Raw genomic sequence first — 15,388 nt, 5'->3', positions numbered from 1 at the left:
CAAACTAATGTAAAACAGTGTTGGATTTGTGATCTGTGACACATCTATTGCAACCGCAAAGGCTGTAGGCTATCTCTATGTTCTCTGAAAAATGACCATAGCCTGAATGGCTACACACATGCGTTAATGCGCCATCCTGATGGAGCAGGCTATAGTTTATGGTCTGTGGAAACGTGTTGATGGGGGGGGGGGGGGGGGGGGGAGGGTAACCAGGGAATGATATATCAGTTCCCTAGGTAAATATATCAAAGCTCCTAAGTGAAGAGCTATTCGGCAAATATATGAGACATTGGTCTTGCTGGACCCTGCTATAGAGGGTTCAGCACATAAATTGCGTCTCACCACAGCAAGGCGTTATACGTGATTCCACTGGTTATTGCTCGTTTTGGCGGCGGTGGTTGTAGATCCGTACCATATTCATAGAAGTGCTTTAGAATGAATAGGGATCACCTTAGGACCTTAGGTGGAAGAAGATCCTTGTTTCTATCTAAGAGGATGGTACCGTGAATATATATTACTTACCTCTGGTAATCGATATAGGTGACAAGAAAGGGATTAGTATTTTACCATCATCATTAGGACCGATTATTCTCTTATCACAATCAGTGACCCGTGGTCACATAATAAACAAATACACGTGGATACGCCAAATGTAATGCATATTCAAAAAACGTTATATTTTAACAAGTTCCTTTCAGTGAGTTGTATATATAATTTAGGGATTTTTCTGCCGCAGTGATTGTTATGGATTTGTAACGAGGCACGTTGTTTTGTTGGAAGTATTGACCATTGCCAGAGTATTATCACATTACTGTCTAGAAAGTCAGGGTCACCTCCGTGTTCGTGGTTCCTACCCCTACAACCCACGGACAGAGACCATGCCACATAAAGCGTCGGGGGACCATAATGGAACCTCCGTCGTACCTGACTGTTGGCACAAACACAGTCAGGCAAAAGATGTTCCCCAGCCATCCTCCACACCCTGAAACAGCCTTCTGATTTGAAGATTGAGTAGTGTGATTCATCACTCCATAGAATGTTCTTCCACTGCTCAACCCTCCAACGATGATGTTCCTTGCACCACCGTAGATGGGCCGATGCATTGCGCTTTGTGATGGACGGCTTGTGTGCATCCACATAACCCATGTATGTCATAGCGTGTGGTTGCGGTCACAAACTATGGCCTCCACCCCCAAGGGTCTGCATCATCTTATGTAGCATGGTTTAGGACACGTGACATGCTGATAAAACAGGAGCCATTCTACTGATAAAGGTGTCCACATCCTTTCTGCAGGGTAGTGTATACATATAGGTAGACAGACAGACTTGGACATTTGAATTAATGGTGTTCTTTTTAATTTTTAGGGAGTAATATCAGAACTGAAGATCATAAATGATCCCAGAGCAGCTGAGATGCAATGTGACGAGGAAGGAGACGATTCTGACGGGGTGAGTCCATCCTCTGTTTTTGTTACATGTGTGCCTGATTATCCTTCCCCAATTTGACTAGTAATGAGTGCTTATGCAACAGTTCCTTCATTACTGCAGCATCAGGTGGTGGTCTTTATGGAAGAGAAGTTTAGGCCCCCTGTCCACGGCAGTGATTTCGCCGGCGGTAAACCGCCGCAGATCACGCCGGCCGACGCTTCCCATAGCATTGCTATGAAAAGCGCCGGCACCTGTCCATGAGCAGAGAATCATTGCGATTCTCCACTCGCGGCCGTTAATTTGCAACATGCTGCAAATTGCCCTGATTCTCCGCGGTCAGCCTATCTATTAGATATGGCTGACCGGGGGAGATTCGGCGGCGGCTCCCGCGGCAAAGCTCCGCCGTGGGATACCGTATCGCCCGTGGACAGCCGGCCTTAGGCTGATGTCACATAGTCCTTTTAGAAAAAACATATTTTTCGTGTTTTTCCCGCAAGCTTTTTTTGTTGCGCTTTTTCTGGGAAAAAATGCTGCATCGGGATGTTGGCTGAAGCTCAGTAGGAAGATTAAAAATGCCCTGCAAACGTTGCAATTTTTTTTGTAACATTTTTCTCACTTTTGTCTGCATTTTTTGCTTGTCCATAGCTAGGACTAACATAGCCCTGGTGGTGACAATTGTCACGTCATTAGGGGCATTTTCCCCTGTCACCTTCTATAAAGCAGGTTGAAGCACAAAAAGAGACAAGTAGAACAAAAATAAATCAATAATGCTAATAAAAATTATAAACTATTGAAAAACACAGAATTATACCCAAATCTGTCTGCAGCCGTAGCTCCAGCACAATTCCACAAACTTGGTCATTTTCTAAATCAACGTAAATGTTAGATCACAGCAGACACAAACACATTCTAGAATATTTTAACGTTTCTCTGTTTGTTTAAAAAAATATACTTTTATTTACACTAAATAAAATTAATTTCACTGCATCAGTGCCCTAAAAATTTGCAGACTGCTGCCACCTAGTGGTTGATGTGAGCTTTAAGTATATTTATCGCCATCTAGTGGTCATTTTGTAAATTTATTTCTACATTGTTTTAGATCTCTGGAGATTTTGGCAGTGGCATTCCAGAAAAAGAGGTTGTGAAGGTAAGATGAAGATCGAGAAGCTTTACATATACAACAATACACTGTATTTGTAGCAAAATTTCTGCCCATGTTTTACAATAGAATGGATTTTTATTGTAATATATTCTTAAATAGAATTGGTCTATAATTTTCTTTATAATTATCTAGCACTAGCATAGTCTAAGTATCTTTCCTAAGCCCTTGTCTAAATTCTCTATTAGGGGGACAAATGTATATAGGTTTATCCCCAGAGTAGTCTATATGCAGAGTGGAAGTGCGCGGCACACCATAAAAACCCAAATCCTGTATATTTCCACCATAAAGATCGATATCTGAGTGTAAAAATGAATGCAATTCTAAAAATGTGTTTTTCCAATCTGTAACTTAGGCGGTGACTAAGGCTCCAACGAGGCTCAAGGAACAGGCGCCCATCACAGTCCCTCCCATACAGGGACCATCTTTGGAAAAGGAGACTGCCATCAAAAAGGAAGTGACTGTTCAGAAAGTGGAAGTAGAAGGTCAGGAGTTTCAGGACGAAATAGAATATTGTGTTCAAAATTAAGTCATCAATTCTTTATATTTGGTATTATATACCCCTTCCGTACATGATAGGGCTCACTCATATGGGCATATTTTGACTGAGTATCAAGGGCCTTGGGGGCATTCACATGTGTGTTTTATGTGCAGGAAAAAAATTGCAGCATGTTCTATTTTGGTTCATGCAAATAAGGAAGATGGAACAATACCTCTACCTATTGGATGGCAGCATTCCTGCATATCAATGTCAGACCGTTTATATAGGTTTTTATAACAATGATTGGGAATAGGAAACCAAACCAGAATCCATACACAGACAGCTGTTTCGGGGTGATTGCCCCTCATCAGTGTGCAGTAGGTTTCTGGCTTGGCTAGAGAGAGGCCTGTGATGTGGCTCAAGAGGGGTGTTATCTCTCCTTTAGGAGAGCACCCAAAAAGTGTGTGGAGACACCTAGGGGGTGAGTGGGTCGGGGGATGGGATTGTCTCTCCCAGGGAGAACACCCAGAAGGGGTGTGAGAAGACACCTGATAGGTGAGTGGGAAGACTTATATGGCCATGCATACTCCTCTTCTCACATTCCTTCTGGGTGCTCTCTTGGGGGAGAGATGATGCCATCCCCCAACCCACTCACCCCCTAGGTGTCTTCACACACTTTTTGGGTGCTCTCCTTGGGGAGAGACGACACCCCTCTTGACCCATTTTGGTTTATATTATGGATCGAAATAGCCCATGCAAGTCTATGGGAGCTGTAAAAATATGCAGTGAATACAATGCTGCATGTGTATATCCGCAGGAAGGAAGGAGAAATCTCCTTCACCTTACTGCATTTTTGCTTTGCGTTAACACGCTGCATTTTAAGCATCTGTAATATGCTACACTGATGTGACTGAGCCCGTAGAGAATATTAGAAGTTAGGGCTTCTTCAGATGCACTAATACACTTGCTGCAACGAAGTGTAGATGCACATGAACCAAGTTTTTTTTCCTTCTGTCTGTTCAAATGCTTTGCTAGTCCCTGCTAGTTTGAAAAAAAAAAAGTGGGAAGATAGGTCCTGCCCTATCTTTCTCGGACATAGTATTAACGGGTGGGTACTGGTGTATCTTGTCTCCAACGGAAGAATGGGTGGAGACATGGCTTGGCCTGTTTGAGTTGTAGGGGAGGGCTTGCTGACACATACAGCAGCACTCCCATATCACCTGCTAAAGACGCTGGTGTTAGTGTCTCGGCTCCCATCTGCCTTGCCGACCCGCGTCAACCCACAGCTGCTATGAGTCTCCCATGCCGAACCCACTACCTGTACTCCCTGGGCCGCTGTGACTGTTACCCACCGTTGCCTATTTATCGGCTCCCTCTGCCCTGACATCCCCGCTGTCACTCTGCTCCTCCACCACCATCCTCCACTCACGGCCCCGCTGTCAATGTGTCCCCCGCCCCGTGTCATGTGACGGAGCCACGCTCCCTCACTCTCCTCCGGCGCTGTCCTCCCCTCTGTGCTTCCGGCTGCGCTGTCATTGTCCTCCCTGGGTGCTGCCAGTCTCCTCCAGGCACCTGCGCTCCATCACTCTCTATAAGTGGGGCCGCGCGGGGACAGCATGCCATATTGCAGGGAGGCCGGCCGAGAACACAATTACAGCCTGGGCCATTGCAGGGACCCCTTCTGGCAAGCCGCTTTAACCTGAGACAGGAGGGGGTATCACACAGCCAAGCCAATCCGCAGCTGTGGGCGTACCCTATACCTCCCACAGCACAACTCCAGGTTTCCACCAATTTTTGTGGTGGAGACAAGATACACCACTACCTAACAGTTGAGAATACTGCTAGTGAAAATGAAACCATTGAAATCAATGGTTTTGTTTCGTCCCGTTATGTGGCTGCGATTATCATGGCCGCATACTAGGACTAAATCACGCCCGTCTGTTTAAGCCCTTACTGAGAAATTCTCTAACCATGTAAAAGCAGTCCTGGAAGATGACTTTTAATATTCTTTAGAATGTATAGTAGGGGATAGATTATTCTTTATTATACATGCTGTCATGCTACAGAACCTCTTTAAGGGTTTGTTCACACGTTGCAGATTTGCTGCGGCTTTTCTGCTGATGAAAAAAAAAATGCAGTAAATCCGCAGTAAAATCCGTGCGCTATTTAATGCAGATTTGACGTGGCTTCATCCTTTCACTTTTAAGTATGAAGTCTGCAGTGCATTCGCATGAAAATCTGCGCCATATGTTCAGAATTTTGATACAGATTTTGATGCAGATTTTTCTCAGCTCTTCAATAGAGCCGAGCTGAAATATGGGACTAAACAATGGGCAGCCGTGGCACTGCTTCTGGAAGAAAACAGTTACGTTTTTCTGCAACTGAACAACCCCTTTTAAAGCTTGCTGTGTATAGTGCTTTAGGGGGATTTTAGTAGGTAACTGGGAGGGACATCAGGTTCAAGGATAGGCCAGCGGGCTGAGGGTCCTTAGCCGACTCCAGAAATGACACATTATGTAAGCTCTCGCCTACGACTTGAAGGTTGCAAGTTCGATCCCTGTGTGATTCAGGTAGCCGGCTCAAGGTTGACTCAGCCTTCCATCCTTCCAAGGTCGGTAAAATGAGAACCCAACTTGGTGGGGGGTAATAAATAATAATTACCTGAAAGCGCTGCGGAATAAGTTGGTTCTATACAAATACCAAGATTTATTTATTTATTATGTTCAGAAGACCCCAGCTTCTCTTTGGGCAAAATACTATAGTCCGCAGGGTTCCTGGAAAGGAATGTGGCGATAACAAGGCGGAGATTATTGCATGGTAACAAAACATTTTCATCCCGCCACTTCACAACTCGTTAATTACAGTTTTTCATTTATGGCATTGTTGGATGCTTCGGGTTCCGACTGGCTTTTCCTTTCCCCGTTAGACACCAGACTCTGGTGCTTCTGGCTTGGCCTTATGTAGACGCTATATGGCAGAATACATGGGGGATTTTCCAGCTGTTCTTCTCACAGCTACCAATAACATCTAGTTCTTTTACTGAAGGCAATGCACCGAGTCTATGTCTGTCTCTGCCTCTAGTCTCTTTACGCTGCGTGCACCCTAGCACGCATCGCGCTCCAGCTTCGTTATCTTCTCTCCTCTGATCTTGTAAGAACCAGTTTCCCTCATATTTTCTTTTAAAACAACAGAGCACTAAGAATATAATTGTATAAAACATCAGTAAAATTACAGTAAGGAGCGGTCACCACGCTTACAGGACTGCATAGTTGTAGATCAATCAGAGTGCCCATGCTGACCCCTGTGCACCGCGAAAGTGCCTACAATGGCTCTAGAGCATCAGAACTGGACCATGATAGAAGATAGCCTGGTCTGTTTAATTAAGTTTTCTTTCATATCATGTGGATGGCGAGGTCCATCTGTGCCTCTTACCCAGGAAGAAGATGGCACCAGGATGCACTGTGGGAAGGCAAGCCGGCGGAGACATTGTGATGCAATCTTCTGCTGGGAAACCTTGGGCCCTAGAATTCACATGGATATTACTTTTACACTCACCACCTACCTAAATATTGTTGCAGACCAACTACACCCCATAATGGCAACAGTTCTCTGTAATGTCAGTGCCCTCTTTCAGCAGGATAATGCCAAAATTGCTCAGGAATGGCTTGAGCAACCAACTTACAGGTTTCAGTAGCCTATTGATCAACCCAAGCCTAGAACCAGAGCTTTGTGCAGCCATGGTTGTCCTCCTACATTGCACCTTAGAAGATCATGTTGTGTTTTATATTTCAATATCGGGGCAACCACTCTGATAGAAGTAACTCCAAACTCAAAGCTCTTCCTGCTATGCCTCTAATTACAACACTATTTGGCCCTACACATTTCATCAGCATATTTAACCTGCCTCATCAGGGATCCCAAAAGGGTAAGAGGCAGGAGAAAATGTCATAAAGTCTACAAGAAAAGATATGTAGCGTTATTTCTCCCTATGAAAATACTAATGAACACCTGTCTGTGAGTGACCGAGTGAGTGACGTGATGATGTCATCGGCATGTGATCAATCACCGGGGCTCTGAGCTCTGCCCCTGATCACATGATAGTGACATCATCTCAGGTCGTAAAACATGCAGAGCCTGACAGCAGCCATGTGCTTACAGGACTTGTGATGATGTCACTGTCATGTGATCAGCGGCAGAGCTCAGAGCCCCGGTGACTGATCACATGGCAGTAACATCATTACAGGTCCTGTTAGCACACGGCTGCTGTCCAGCTCTGCTGCTTTTGGACCTCTGACCAACTCCAATCCCTTTCACTATATTACATTAGTAAGTAGCGCATTGTGCCACCAGAAACACTGGTACTAGTATACCTCATAAGCTCTGTGAGTAGAAGTCCTAATACACCCATCGTATAGTTGGGTGGCACCACCTCGCAACTTACAGGACTTAAAAGAATCTACTTCTAACATCTTGGTGCCAGATACCACAGGACACCTTCAGAGGTCTTGTGAAGTCCTTGCCTTGATGGATCAGAGTTGTTTGGTCAGCACAAGGTGGACTTACAAAAAAAACACCATGGCTGATTAATAACACCATAGCTGATCAACACCACCAATCAGCCAACACACTAAATTATTTATATTGTACTGGTTCTAAAATACAGCCTATACCGTAGTTCAGAGCTGCATTCAAAATCCTGTAGGCTTTAGAGCTGAAATCTCCCAGCATTCCTTGCTTTTGCTATATCCCACAGTCAGAGCTTGCCTTGGTCACTTACCTTCTAGGAAATGCCAACTTTACACCAGGCACTATACAGTAATCCCACTGCATTATAGGAGCACGGATCACATGTTAGTAATATGTCTGACCACAAGCTTGGGATATTTCCATGGACAACCAGTAGAAGTATGAATGCAGCTCTGAACTACAATACTGGCAGCGACCGGTTCAGTACAGTAATACAGTTGCTAAATTACTACTCTTTCTACATAGATTATTTTTATATGTAATCTCTAAAGTGGTGTTTATGCGTCAAACAGCTCAAAATCAGTAAAAAAAAAATCAAAAAGACTTTTTTTCCTTAATAATCCATTTCTGAAGGGCAAATGTATTAATGCTAGAAGTCTTATATTGCAGGTCAGCCAGGCCAGAGGGGAGAGAAAGGAGACCGAGGTGAGAAGGGTGATAGAGGTCCTGAAGGTCCTAAAGGAGAAGCCGGTGCCAGTTCAAGCTCAGGTGTTGACGCTAAAGGACAAAAGGTAAGAGTGGTGGTTGTTAAGTAGTTTCTGGGATATTACCATTAGTCTTGGCTGAAAATAAGAATTTATGGCATTTTTTGGTCATCTTTAAGACTACAAATTACACATATTGTATGTGTTTATACCATTTTTATAAAGTGACACTAACGTTAATTGGCCTTTTCCACAAATAACATCTAAGATAAAGGGCCACCAACCCCTGATTGTTGATAAATGATCACTGTGGGCCCCATTGCTGGAATCCCCAACGATCACTAGAACAAAGATGTCCCAAAACCCCTATTCTTCCTCACTGCATAACTACAGAAAGGAATTTCAATGGAGTGGCGGTCAACCGTACGCCATGCTGATCAATAGAAAATCTATGGGACTGAAAGAGACAGCCATTCATGCTACTGATGAAAACAGCAGAGCACTGTACACACTGTCTCTATTAGCCCCATAGGTCATGCTTGATGGCTGTTTTTTTACATTTAAACTGTTCCTCTAGTGGTAAAGAGGAATAGGGATCTTGAGACCATCATTCTAATGATATTTTTGGAAAAAACATTTTAAAGTGTTTCTACGAACCCCCTTAGTGCAAAGCGAGGGTTTGTAGAACTGTGTCCCTGGCTGAGGGGGAGCTTGCTTCAGCAGAAACCTTCCCAACATCTCTGTCTGCAATGCAGAATGCAAAAGTTAAATCTTGCCCCTCTAGCTTGCCCCATAGCCAAAGATGAAGGGGCAGGAGAAAGGCGGATCCCTGCAAGTTTCTGTTTGTTGCAGGAACTTGTAGAACGTGTCTTGTCTTGTTATTGATGTTAAACACATGAACAGTTTATGGACTTCTGCACATGTTTTAACCCTATTTATTTAGGATTTCTCTCCGCATGGGGCTGTATTCAAGACAAATAATGTGGAATTAAAACATTTTTTTTGTTTAGGGAGAGAAAGGCGAACTTGGAGTTAAAGTAAGTATCCGCTCTAGATATGTGATTAGTTAGAGTTTACTGATTAGTTATCTACAGATTGATAATCCAATTCTCTTTTGACAGGGTGTTGCAGGATTTGGATACCCTGGAGCAAAGGGGCAGAAAGGAGAACCTGGAATCGCTGGTCAGCCGGGGCCACCTGGTCCGCCTGGGCAAACCATTTTACAGACAAGTGATGGCACTACTATACAGCAGGCTCCAGGACCTCAGGGACCTCCAGGTCCACAGGGACCTCCAGGAAAGGACGGAGAGCCTGTAAGTGATATATTCACAAGGTCTTGCCACACACAGAAACTAGACAGGCTTGAACATCTCTTCCAGTTTTATTGGCATACACTTATTCATAAATCAGCTCAGTTATGAAAACTGACTGCCATGAAAACTATAATGTTATGTTCTTAGTGGGTTATCTGGTGACTATTTGTTTGGCATCAATGTCACATACATGCTAACATAGCAACATAGTATGTAAGGCCGAAAAAAGACATATGTCCATCCAGTGCAGCCTATTATCCTGCAATGTTGATCCAGAAGAATACAAAAAAACCCGCAATGAGCTAAAAAAAACAATTATCCTCATTTTAAGGAAAGAAATTCCTTCCTGACCCCAATGTGGCAATCAGAATAATCCCTGGATCACCAACCCTTCTAAAGTTATGGATGACTATAACATGTGATATTGTAATGCTCAAGGAAGGCATTCAGGCCTTTAGTGAGTTCACTATCACTACGTCCTCAGACAGAAAGTTCCATAGTCTCGCTGCTCTTACAGTAAAGAACCCCCTTCTGTGTCAGTGTAAAAATGATATTTGAATACTCCATACAGTACTACTACATACATTAAAGTCAATATGTGTAGCACATCCAGATATACCCAAAGTTAAATATAGGGTGATCCTGATTAAAATATCCATATTCAGAGATGTCTAGAGAGACATCTACTGGGCGTAATTGAACCAAACTTGGTAATAATACTACCCAGGATATGCGGAAGTGATCCATGTGAAAAAAGAGCAAGTTTCAGATTTCAACACCTGGGATCAATAGGAAAAATGCACCATCTTATGTAGGATTTTCAGCATTGTTGACTGGACCATGTCTAACTGTCTTGAAACAGTGTGTGAGCTGCTTGTACCTTGCATATTCTCCATAGATATCTCAACAACAGCAGTAGCGATATCTTCTGTACATGGGTCACTTCTGCTCGTCCTGCATAGCATTATTACCAAAAGTGGGTAAATTATGCCCAATAGATGTCTCTCTGGACGGGGATACTTTAATTTTGATCATTTTGTATAACATATTGCTGCATTAAATTAACAAAATAACAGTAAGAATTCATGAACTGAATGGGTTTGCCCATGACTTAAAATTGCTCTATAACCACTTTGTTCTTCCTGATTGCTGCTGACCAGGACATGTGACTCCACAAGCCAATCACTGGCTATGCAAAATCATTGCTGTGGCCAGTGATTGGTCGTAACAGTCACATGTCCTGGTCAGCAGCAACCAGGAAAGGCACAGTGGTTGTGAAGCAATTTTAAGTTGTGGGAAAACCCCTTTAAGCCATTAAGGATCCCAAGTTCATCAGTGACTTTGTGTGACACAAGCTGATGGTAATAGCACCCAACACATTGTGGCTCGGACAGTGCAGCATTTGAGGTTTTCCATTCCTTGTTGTGTTTATGTCATGTCAGGTCAATTTCTGTAGCTAGCATTGTGTCTATATATTGTGTATGCCATATTTCTTAGTAGGAACTAAACACTTTCTCTGATTTCAGGGTGACCCTGGAGAAGATGGCAAAGCTGTAAGTCACTTGTATTATTAGTGCTAAGGCCTTTCCTTGTGTTTGATGTTCGATAGAATGAATCATGCTTCATTTCTAGGTGTTGTGGGAGATTAGCGTGGTAGAGTGCGGGTCGGCGGTAGTCAAAAGCCGGAAACCAATGGATACAGTCCAAAAGCAGGCTTGACCTGCGTTTATTCTTAATACAGCAACAAAAAATCCAACATTAGCTTTCAGGCAAACAGACAATAGTCCAGTTATCAGGCCATCCCGGCCTGATCCAGTCGCACTTCGTAGGTGCAGCGCACCGCAGGGCTTCTATCTCCAAGCTGGTCCCATCCGCAGCCAGGATCCAGCAGCCATCCACTCTGAGCTAACAGCCCGGCAGCTCCACTGAGCTGTTGACCTGGCCTTCTCAGCCAGACACTCTCCGTAAATACAAGTCCATATCAGCACCTCACCTGGGTGTTTGAGATTAGGGGCATCACCCTGTCAACCTCTAGCCTTTTCAGGCCACCAGCCTGCAGCACCTCACTCTGCTGCGCTGGTTCTCACTCTGTCTCTCCTTGGTAGGAACTGGCCTTTTATCTCGTTCCTGCTCCACCCCCTAGTTAACCCTCGCAATAGAAGTCCTGTCTCTGGCCCTCTACAGGCCCTCGTGTGTACTGCACTACTACAGTGTATTCACTTTAACTTTTGTTACCTATACCCAAGATAGCTGATAAATGTTTGACCACTAGGCGTCTCATCAATCACAAGAATATTTTCTCCTCACTGCACAACCAGCAGTGATAAGGAGGTCGAACAGGGGCGGCCGCTGAGAATACGCACTGCTGCTCCATTTAACCCTATGGGACTGCCAAATAGAAGCCAAGAACTGACTCAACTATCTTTGGCAATCCCATAGAGTTGAATGGAATATTCAAGTTACACCTCACTGCTGATGGTCTAACAGGGTGGAAAGGGGGGGGGGGGGCAAGAGTTCTTTTTCTCATATTCAGTAGGATGAACTTTGATCTCACATTTAGCACCTATCCTATCAACATGTGGTGATTCTGGGAATACCTGTGTAAGGTTAAATTCTCACCAATGATGATTTTAGCTTTGCCCATTCAGTTGCATACAACTCTTTATAGTAAATAAGTAAGTGTGTTACATGGATGATTTCAGTCAAATATGAAGCAACTCTGTAGGAGGATAAACTAAAAGTTAAGGAACTTTCATTAATACAGCTCTGTCTAAGCTTTGAGACTTGGTTTAGGCTACTTCTGAAATTTTTCGAATTCTTCGTCCCGTTTTTTTTGTCTCTGTAATGTTAATAAAACCTTTCCTAGAAACAAAGAATTAACTATTGGTAAATCATGCACAAGTATCATAGACTAATTCTAAGAATTACCTGTAGGGTATGTTCACACATAGTGGCATTGGCCGCAGAGAATCCACAGCATCCGACAATACCGGGAGTGTGAATGGGATTGCAAGAAATCTCATCCACGGGGGAAGAAACGCTGTGTAACTTGATTTGCAATGTGGATATTAAATCTGCAGTTAATGCTGATGATTTTTCAGAATGCATTTCATCTCACAAATGAAGAGGCGAAATACATGCCAAAAATTGCACCAAAATCCACATGTTTTATGTGGATTTTGACATAGGTTTTGATACGGATTTTGATTAGAGATGAGCGAGTAGTGCCTTAGCCGAGTATCTCCACGCTCGTCTCTAAAGTTTCGGGGGCCAGCGCGGGTGACAGGTGAGTTGCGGAGGGGGGAGAGGGAGAGAGAGATCTCCCCTCCGTTCCTCCCCGCCGCTCCCCGCCCCCCGAAGCTTTAGAGATGAGCGGGGAGATACTCGGCTAAGGCACTACTCGCTCGAGTAATGTGCCTTAGCGAGTATACTCGCTCATCTCTAATTTTGATACAGATAGTGAGCCTCTACATCTGCTTCTCCTAGACTAGGAGTAAACAAGTAGTTTTTTGTTATGAGCTGACTCAACCTCTAGCCAGCAACATACTGACTAAACTAGGTGTGTACCTGAACTTTTATAAACTTAACTCCACCCACTAGCCTAGCTCTGATTGGCTCTAGGTGTGAGACTACAAAACTACACTCATTGACCCGATCTCTGCTATACTATATCTAGCCACCAACTGTAAAATATAATACACCAGGCAAAACCCATTCACAGTGCCATAGATATAATAAAAGCACAAGTACACATTAGGAACATCAGGACATATAATAAACTCTTTTGTGGTGTCTATCTCTTGGATACCACAAAAGCTGTTATTTTATATAAAGAATGTTTCCAAATACCTCTGTATATGTTTGTTGCACACAGGGCGAAGTTGGACCTCAAGGATTCCCAGGAACACCAGGAGATCCGGGACAGAGGGGAGAAAAGGTACTGTATAATAAACCTTCGCTTGCCAAAAAAAAGATCTCCTCCTATGTTATCTGCACACTGTTGTAAGTCCATAGTGGCTATGTAGGGTTAGAATTAAGAATGCCTAAAATGTTGTGTTAATAATATTTTGCAATACTATATAAAATACAAAGAAATAAATATAGTTTGGAAAAATGAGATTGTGAAATACAAGAATGAAGATTATAGAAGACAAGTTTAGTCAACGACATGAAATAGAGCGTATGTTTGACATTTCTAAATATGATTGTCTTCTCTTTCAGGGTGATCCAGGCGTTGGCTCTAGAGGACTTCCCGGACCACCAGGACCTCCAGGCCCACCTGGCCCAGGCTCCAAAATGGATAAACTGGTAGGCTTTCAGAAATTAGGATGCAAAATGGATAATAAATGGATTATAGGTGGACCGTGAAAAGACCTTATAGGAATTTTATATGATAGATTGTAACTTCAAGAATTAAGAGTCCTGCTTTACACTTTAAAGGCAACCTATCTCATTGAAGATGTTGTGATGATCTGCAGGCAGCAGGTTATAGAGCCGGAGGAGCTGAGAAGATTGATATATAGTTTTCTAGCATTAAGGATCATTTACTGATTTAAATCCCTGCTCATTCCAGTGGATGGTTCTAAATCCCTCCTCATTCCAGGGGACGGTTCTAAATCCCTCCTCATTCCAGAGGGCGGTTCTAAATCCCAGCTCATTCCAGTGGGCGGTTCTAAATCCCAGCTCATTCCAGTGGGCGGTTCTAAATCCCAGCTCATTCCAGTGGGCGGTTCTAAATCCCTCCTCATTCTAGTGGGTGGTTCTCAATCCCTCCTCATTCCAGTGGGCGGTTCTAAATCCCTGCACATTCCAGAGGGCGGTTCTAAATCCCTGCTCATTCCAGTGGGCGGTTCTAAATCCCTCCTCATTCTAGTGGGTGGTTCTAAATCCCTCCTCATTCCAGTGGGCGGTTCTAAGTCCCTGCACATTCCAGTGGGTAGTTCTAAATCCCTGCACATTCCAGTGGGCGGTTCTAAATCCCTGCTCATTCTAGTGAACGGTTCTAAATTCTTGCTCATTCCAGTGGGCGGTTCTAAATCCCTCCTCATTCTAGTGGGTGGTTCTAAATCCCTGAACATTCCAGTGGGCGGTTCTAAATCCCTGCACATTCCAGTGGGCGGTTCTAAATTCCTGCACATTCCAGTGGGTGGTTCTAAATTCCTGCACATTCCAGTGGGCGGTTCTAAATCCCTGCACATTCTATTGGGCGGTTCTAAATCCCTGCTCATTCCAGTGGGCAGTTCTAAATCCCTGCTCATTCCAGTGGTCGGATCTAAATCTCTATCTAATCAATGATTGACAAACTTCCACTTATGAGCATGCATTCAGAAATAACTATTAATCAAAGACAGGGCCACCTATTGGACTTCTAAGCCCAGAATGAGCAGGAATTTAAATTGCAAGTTATACTAAATAAATTCTCACAAAAATATATATCAATCTTTTCAACTCTGGCAGCTATGTAACATGTTATTTACAGACAGGACAGCATTTTCAATATGATAGGTTCTCTTTAAGTAGTTGAAAAATGTCCCCAAATAGACTCAGTATTAGGCCTCCTGCCCACGGATGGAGAGGGATACGCCTGCAGTTTTACGCCGTGGGAATCCCACGAGGATAAACAAAAATGTCCCAGCTGGCGATCACTGAAAATTTTTTACTGCGTTTTTCCATGGTCTCCATTAATACTTTATTAATGGAGACCTCCCGCCGCGGAAAAACGCACTAAAATAGAACATGCTGCGATTTTCAGGGCATACACACACCACGTGCATCTTACAAGCAGCACTGAAAATGAGCGCCTGGAAAAAAAATTTTAAAAAAAGGAATTTGTAAC

General features: G+C 43.6%; 1 protein-coding gene across 4 annotated transcripts in view; it reads left to right on the top strand.

Annotated features, from left to right (window-relative positions):
• COL18A1 (collagen type XVIII alpha 1 chain) overlaps window positions 1-15,388 on the top strand; it is a 195,425-nt gene that overhangs the window by 139,542 nt on the left and 40,495 nt on the right. For 3 of the 4 annotated variants that reach the window (XM_066575741.1, XM_066575738.1, XM_066575740.1), the window contains 9 exons: window positions 1,366-1,449; window positions 2,528-2,575; window positions 2,943-3,072; window positions 8,205-8,326; window positions 9,250-9,276; window positions 9,361-9,552; window positions 11,079-11,105; window positions 13,427-13,489; window positions 13,774-13,860. In XM_066575741.1, the coding sequence (XP_066431838.1) occupies window positions 1,366-1,449; window positions 2,528-2,575; window positions 2,943-3,072; window positions 8,205-8,326; window positions 9,250-9,276; window positions 9,361-9,552; window positions 11,079-11,105; window positions 13,427-13,489; window positions 13,774-13,860 (780 nt within the window). The remainder of the gene's footprint in view (window positions 1-1,365; window positions 1,450-2,527; window positions 2,576-2,942; window positions 3,073-8,204; window positions 8,327-9,249; window positions 9,277-9,360; window positions 9,553-11,078; window positions 11,106-13,426; window positions 13,490-13,773; window positions 13,861-15,388) is intronic. The other variant, XM_066575739.1, reaches the window with a different exon arrangement.

This window comes from Eleutherodactylus coqui, chromosome 8 (assembly GCF_035609145.1).
Source record: "Eleutherodactylus coqui strain aEleCoq1 chromosome 8, aEleCoq1.hap1, whole genome shotgun sequence".
NCBI lineage: Eukaryota > Metazoa > Chordata > Amphibia > Anura > Eleutherodactylidae > Eleutherodactylus > Eleutherodactylus coqui.
The sequence above is the reverse complement of the archived record's forward strand: the minus strand, read 5'-3'. Positions and strand labels throughout refer to the sequence as shown.